Below are 8,016 nucleotides of genomic sequence, written 5' to 3' on the forward strand. Positions count from 1 at the left end.
CCGAATTAAATGGAAATCGGAAACGCTACACTTTAAACTTTTCCTCGTGAACCATTTCAAGGAAATCATTATAAATGAATTTCTATTAAATAAATAAAAATTAAGGATGTGCATTTGGAAATAATAAATGTTAAAGAGTTGAAAGATCAATGCAATAATAAAAATATTATTAATTTTATTATTAAAGAAGGAAAGTTAGATGTTTTGGAATTAGGAAGAGATAATGAAAGTTCATAACTCTTTTGAAGAAAAAAATATTATTATTTACAAAATGGAAGGTCAAATCTATATATATCTAGATAAAATGTGTGCTCAAGAAAATGATTTGGTAATCTGCTAATTCACTTTGGTTTTCATTTACAATAAAATCGGAATAATGTGACACTCAGTGTACTCGGTGAGGTCGAATACTTGAAGCGTCGTGTGATATCCCTCTTCTGCTCATATTCCTTGCAATAGTGCCAACGACCAGAATGAAGGGTTTGAATGAGATTTCCTTGGTTGGTTATACAGAAGACTCTTCACTTGAATCTATTGAAGGTGCAGCCCTAATTGATGAATTGAAAGGCAGGGGAGGATTGGTTATATCATCACCATTTCCTTCTAACATTTGAACCACTCTGCTCATGCTCGGTCGATCTCTTGAGGTATACTGAATGCACCATAGTCCTACTTTGACCAGCCTTATAGCTTTCTCCTTCTCTTCACACTCTATTTCTGCCTTACCACTTCCTCTCAACACCCTCTCCAACTGCTCATTCTCCATCAACTTGAATGCCCACTCTGGAAAATACAATTGACTGGACCGGCTTACCTTCACACCAACATTCTTTCTTCCTCCGACCATCTCCAATAATACCATTCCAAAACTGTAAACATCTGACTTGTCCGTTACAGGTCCCAAATTTCTATTCCAAACCTCTGGCGCAGCATATCCTGGTGTTCCTCTTGCTGCTGTCATTGATATATGATCCATTTTCTTCTCCAAGAGTTTAGCCAGACCGAAATCAGCTACCTTTGGTGTGAACTCTTCATCCAGTAATATGTTGTGGGGTTTTATGTCGAAATGAATGATACGATTGTTACAATCTTGGTGTAAATAGGCTATTCCACGAGCTGCACCTAAGGCAATTGAATACAGCTGTGCCCAATTTAGGATTTGTTCCTTCTCTCTTCCTGCAAATATAAACTTGTCTAGAGATCCATTAGCCATGTACTCATACACCAATGCGTTTCTGTTTCCTTCGTAGCAATATCCCATGAGGCGAACCAAATGGACATGATGGATCCTTCCGATGGTTGCTACTTCATTCATGAATTGATTCTCAGAGTGTCTAGACTGATCAAGCATTTTAACGGCCACTAGATCGCCAGTAGATAGCTTTCCTTTATACACCACACCAAAGCCTCCTTCCCCCACTCTATGTGTAAACTTACTGGTGATCTTCATGAGCTGAGAGTATGAATATCTACATGGCATTTGATGAACATAATCTTGCAAGAACTTTTCTACATTAGAGAGATCAAGTTTCTTGGAAGATGCGGAAAACCACCGCCTCCTATTAACGAACACAACCAGTATTCCCATCACTAACAATGCACCGGTTCCAATGACCACACCTGATTAATAAGAACCAAGTGAACGATTTGCATTCACACCAATGAAATATAGATGTAAAGAATATAGATTGACGTATAGATACTAATAAAAGAAGACGTACTCACTTGCAATGATGGCAGTTTTAACCCTTGAATTGCCTACAAAACCTGAATCCATAAAATTCAGCAAATATAATGAGCAATTATTTCCGATAGAACGCATACATCATCTCATAAAACATTGAATTGATTAGAAAATCATTTGAGTTCGTGTTCTTACGAGCGGGACATTTCTCTGGATACCAGCCGCCTTTGCAGAGGCACCAAAACTGCGTCGTAAAGGGATCATAGGTACAATTTCCACCACTCGAGCTGCACTTACTGCAGTTTTGGCTGATATTCCATTCTACTTGGAACCCTGGAATTCGATCTGATACAGTTGTTGGCAGGCTCTCAACCAGCAGCATAATTTCTGGCTTACATACGTGACTGAACTCGGACTCTTGAAGATCTGAACTGTAATGCCAGCTACCGTTACATTGTAGAAGGGGGAAATTGGCCGTTGCATTACACTGCTCCGACAGAGCCAACTTTATGTTTTGCTCCTCAATCTGAAATTGATCGGTAGACAAGGATTGCCGTCCAGGGTTACTGGTCCATGGGTTGCATTTACCCTCCCACACATTCTTTTCAATTATTGTCATATGATTGTTGGGATCCCCATTCTTATAGACTTGGCGTTTTATTAGGTAGTAGTCGTACCCACTAATATTCAGTAGAGGCATAAGTCCATCATCACAGCGAAGCTGAAGAGCGAGGTCCCCGCAGCCGCTGTCCTTTCTTCCGAAAGGATGTGCGAAGGAATAATCCCCACATTGGAAGGGTTCTTCTGGACAAGCTCGTGATGAAGAAGCGAGGCACAATATGAATACTGTGAAGACGAGAAAGAGGAAGCGGGGGGCTGGTAGCCCTTCCATTTCCATGTCCATATATTTTAGATGAGTAAGAAGAGAGATGTAGAAATGGAATTAAGAGGGGAACATGAACGGCTGCTTAATAGCACAGAAAGGAGGTGTGAGGAAGCCGAGTCTCGAGAGAAAGACAATGGCAAAAGTAGAGGAGTGAATACGCCAATTTGACTTCCCACAAATCGTTAAATCAAATTCAGGACTTTGAGTTATTTCTTCCCGCCTTCTATCACTCACTAAATTTCACGCGCTTTCTTTTGACGCGTTAGACTTGCGCATTGGCAAATTTAAAGTGAAACCTTCTTTGTTTTGAAGTTTCAACCTTGTTTGGGTGCTCGTTTTGAACTTTCAACCTTGTTTAGGGGAAGAGCACCCGCTCATGTTTTAAGAATAGTTTATTTTTGCACACTCAATCTTTCAATTAAAATAAATCAAAAGTTCATTAATAAATTTTATATGTATCAATATTCACTTATTTTTTAACATTTTTGGATCATAATTGGTCTATTTGTGTATCATTATCGGTACCCATAGCATATGATTATTGGGGCATTTGTGCATAAGTATTGGAAATTTTAAGTGCACAATTATTGGAACATCTTTAAGTGGGTATTGGGTGAAACTTTGAAATGTTTACTTTTTAATCTTTGCATACATAATGGATCTTACAATGTTCATCGTTACAACCCAAAAGCCAGAACAATAGCTATAAGTAGTTAAGTCGCATGCAAGACAACAAAATTTTTTTTTGTCAAAATTTGAAGTATTGTTTAGAATCTGTGGGTGCATGAAGTTAGCTATAATAAGTACTTGTACGGTTCCCCTAATTCTATGTTCTTTTTCCAAATAGAATATCACACCGGTTTAAAACTTTACCTCAGGCCCACCCTCTTCTTTTCCTTGAGAGGTGGACATACACACATAAGATGTGAGAGCAGGGTCAACTTGTTCCCTCTTTAAATAACTAGCATTTGCACTGACGAGGGTGCAATGGTTATATGGATAGAATATAGAAGTTAAAAGAAAAAGGGTTAAAAAAACTGTTAGGTTTCTTTTTGAAATTTTTAAATCTTTAAAAAGTTAAAAAATAATTCATTTGTGTAGATCAATTCACAAGAATAAGGGAAGATTAAAAATAGCAAGTGAGGCACAATGTAAGTCATTGGATGTGGCTCTGAGCCTCTTACTAGGGGTTAATGATGAGGATTAGATGTTCTAGCTTGTTGGTTACTACATGTGTTTGTAAGATGCCAAGAACCTTGCAAAGCCATGAACATGATAACTTGGTAAGTGTTGAACAAGTCATGCATAATTTTCTTATCATCTCTAGGAATTTTGGGCTAGCACAAAGCAATCACTGAATGATTTAGGGTTTTAGCATAGGGTCATATTCACACACAATATCTTTTGCTTCATTAAGAAATTTTAAAGATAGATATAAACCCTTACATTCCTCACCATATTTAGGTGGATTTATATCACATCACATTACGATATTGATTTTCTCGAGCACCAAATGGCTATATATTTAAGAAGACTTGCAGACACCCAAAAGCTAATATTCAACATAAATATCTATTTCATTATGCTTTGAACCATTTTAGCATGAATCTAAGCATCCAATCACATTATGCTTTTATTATGTATTACTCATAATACAACAATGTGTGTGTGTGAGCGCACGCATGCACATGAGTGTGCAATTCCAATAACCATAAAAGTGCTAAATTTGACAATAATATGAACATAGTTCTTAAGGATATCATAAACAATATATCATTATTAAACATCTACATACTTATCAAATGGTTTCAATACATCTACCTTTGGCTAAAGTCCATACAAAGCTTATAGTCTCCTCTAGTGTTGAAGAGATGCGATTGTCGATGAATGATCACTAGTTAGTCTATCCCTATGCATGACTGTTAGGCTAACTATAATAGTTGGATTTAAATTATAAAATAGAATTTTGTTGTTCAATTATAAAAGTGCTACTACATCATGCTATTAGAATTCATTTTTCCTCAAATTTGAGCCCCTAGATCATAAAGTCAATTGAGTGCTTCAAGTGTGTGTGTGTGTGTGTGTGTGTGCATGCGCACATGCCATACATGTGTGTGCATGTGTATTATATCTTTTCATTGATGAACCAAATACTAAAAGATCTTGTCATATATTGTATATTAAGCTATTGTAAAAATAAAATCCTACATCAAATAACAATTAGTTAAAATGTGTATATTTCAAATCCTCATAATATCATCAATCCTTACACTCAATTTATAATCATAAAATTTATTAATTTTATTTTTATTTACTATACACTTTCAAAAAAAATATTAAAAATATTTCTCTAATAATCTAAAATTCAAATTCAAAACCACTATTTAACAATCACTATGTCTCATGTGTATAAGAAAATTATAACATGAAGCGTAACCATTTTAAAAAAATAAGTATATGCTAAACTACTAAAACAAAAGAAACAATAATTATATTACTATATGAAAGATGACAATCAATTATATTATGGGATTTCCTAAAATAATAATAACAAGAATTTTTTTACAAATGTAAAATTTCATCTTATTAGTAATTATTAGAAAATTTTGAAAAAAAAATAGTTTTAAAAATATTTTTTTTTGTAAAAGGTCTACATGATATACAAAGATTGTTAGGATTTGAGGTGTCTCAAATTTAGCTATTCCTAATATTGTATTATTTTATTTAATTCCTAAATTATAATTTATTTTTCATAATATTTTTCCATCTAGTGTGACATGGCATAGTGAGTTGTCTTCATGCTAGAAGGTGGCATGGAAGATGACAAGCATGTGGTTTTTCCCTACATGGGAAAATGAGCATCTCATTTTGGTAATGGTATTTTTAAATGTGTTGGTATATTAGAAACATGTATAAGATAGTATTGTATGATAAAGTCTTATGATAGGCTATGACAAATTCCTATGTCAGGTTTGAAAAGTATTAGAAGACATCTTGCATGGAGAATATGGGCGCCCAAGTTGAGTTATGACAAGTTGTAAGAGAATCAGTTGATTATAGTCATCAATCATGGATTCTCTTTGTTGGTGTAATTAAGGTATTTTACCTTGGTTATTTTCTACCTAGGTCCTAATTACACATCATTTAAGCTTACTTAGGGAATTGCATAGGATTAGTTAGAGAATCTCCACTTTACATGGCATTATCATGTTATTATTTCCACTTTATGTGGTGTCTCCACCTTTAGTGCCTTTATAACATTATCATATCCACCTTTTGTGGTAGCACTTTTCCACCTTTGGTGGGTAATCCACCTTTAGTGGTGTTATCATATGAACACTTTTTCATTTTAGGTGGGATGATAGGTTGTCACTTTTTGTCTTATTTCATAAGATTACGATACTTTTCACAATATTATGCACTCTTATGTTGTCACCTTGGCTATATAACCAAGGGGTTTCTATTATAAATTCATTTTATGAAATCTAGTTGATTCTATTTCATCATTGATTGGAATACATTTTTTTCTTATCATATTCTTTCTATCTTGTTCTTGTGGTTTCCATTTGGTCTCTATATCTTGGGTGGCTACCTTCAGAGCCAATTCTTACATGGTATTAGAGCTAATAGATTGCCATTGATTTACCATTAGAGAGTTTTTTTATTAATTTTGGAGTTTTGAGTTCATGGCTTTTTTTGTTGCAAGTCAAAATTAGAGCTTGTTGGGTTAGGTTATAGCCACCATTGGATTCAAGAGATTTAAGAAATTTAGAATTGATTTTTGTGTCATCAAAATTTGACTTTGGAGTTCAAATGTAGAGCCATTTGAAGTTTGGAGGTATGGCGATGATTTAGGTGTTATAATTACGTAGGTGATTTTCAAACAACTATATCTCATTCATCCAAACTCCTTTTTTCTAGCAATTTTTTTGATTTGGGGTAGAATTCTATGCTCTTCATAGTAGTGCATAATATTTTTCTATTTTTTGTACATGGACTTTTTAGAAATTGCAAAATCCATAATTTTACAAATTTTGGGGTATTGTTTGGGCTCATATGGACTCCATTTTAGGTGCATTTTTTTTTAAATTGCATAAATTTTTATATGTTTTACAGTGGTGCTATCAGTTTTTAGTCACTATGCTAATTATTTTTACTTTCAATGCTTGATCTTTTTTGGCCTATTTTGGCAATTGTAATGCTTAGATATCAGTTTGGCCTTTTGCATAAGTGATTTGAGTCTAATTATCCTAATTGTAGTAGGTGTAATCTCTAGAATCAGAAGTTCAATTTCTTTTATTTTGCAAGAGTCCATTGTTAGCACAGGCACCTATGGCCCAACAGGGTACCTATGGTTATCGCAGGTGTCTTGCAAGTGCATTTTTTTAAATAATGTTTTTTATTTAAATTTTAATAAAAAATTTTTAGAAACAAATTTTCACAATAAAATAAGCAATTTTGGGAAAGATATTTTTCAGTCCACCTATCATACTTGCCATGCAATGATCTATCCTCCAATCAACAACTTGGGGGGCAGGGGGCTAGTTGTCCTTTATTTTGTTTGGTGACATTACAATTAGAGTGCTATTTCAACAATCATCTTCTTGCGAGGCTTCTTTGGTGGCATCATCTTCATGTTTCTAGATTTGCCTATTTGTTATATCATATTGTATTCTCTTGCATGAGCTATGTTGTAACACACTAAAACAAAGTGCGACACCTCTTTGTACTTTGTCATTGATGACATATTTGATGTAATCCTCCTATATTTAGTAGATTAGGAACTATCTTGTGAGACTTGGTACATGTCTCTAGTTGAGAATGTATGTAGTTTGAGTATCTAGTTGATGCTCATATTGGTTGTCTTCATGCTCAATCTTTATCATGTTACAATGAGTGATTCATCAAACATTCTTCATCAACAATAGTAGTTAGTTTTGTCACACTTTGACATTCTTGGTGCAACATTGACTCTATTTCTTCATAATGGGGAAGAATGTTGGCCTACATCTTTGACCATCTTAACAAGAGATTGTACATTTAGAGGGTGCTTCATGGTCTCTCTTCTTTCTTATGGGGAATACTTTTTCCTCATATGAGGTTTTGTTCTTCTCATACATCATTGAGAGCATTGTGTGTTTTCATCTCTCTTTTGGGGAGGATTTTTGTCCCACATGGTTTTCTCCTTTTCTAAGTTTGTGAGAGATTGCATTACATTTGTACATGGGTACCTAACATGGCCTATTTGCCAAGTCCCATCTTGCATTGTTAGCTTTTGATTTAATTCTCCCTAATTTCCACCTAAGGGGGGTTTTTGGTGTAATTAAGGTATTTTACCTTGGTTATTTTTCACTTAGGTTCTAATTACACATTACTTAAGCTCACTTAGGGAATTGCAAAAGAGTAGTTAGAGCATCTCTACTTTAGGTGGCATTATCATGTTATC

At 34.5% G+C, this 8,016-nt stretch overlaps 1 protein-coding gene across 1 annotated transcript; it reads right to left on the bottom strand.

Moving 5' to 3' along the window:
* Window positions 1–279: 279 nt before the first annotated feature.
* On the bottom strand, window positions 280–2,696 carry LOC131049866 (rust resistance kinase Lr10-like). The gene is made up of 3 exons (XM_059216428.1): window positions 1,880–2,696; window positions 1,726–1,767; window positions 280–1,620 (listed from the first exon to the last, which is right to left on the bottom strand). Exons 1-3 carry the CDS (start codon window positions 2,586–2,588, stop codon window positions 506–508), a joined length of 1,866 nt encoding a protein of 621 aa, XP_059072411.1. The 5' UTR covers window positions 2,589–2,696; the 3' UTR covers window positions 280–505.
* Between the last annotated feature and the right edge of the window lie 5,320 nt (window positions 2,697–8,016).

The sequence above is a fragment of the Cryptomeria japonica genome, chromosome 2 (assembly GCF_030272615.1).
Source record: "Cryptomeria japonica chromosome 2, Sugi_1.0, whole genome shotgun sequence".
NCBI lineage: Eukaryota > Viridiplantae > Streptophyta > Pinopsida > Cupressales > Cupressaceae > Cryptomeria > Cryptomeria japonica.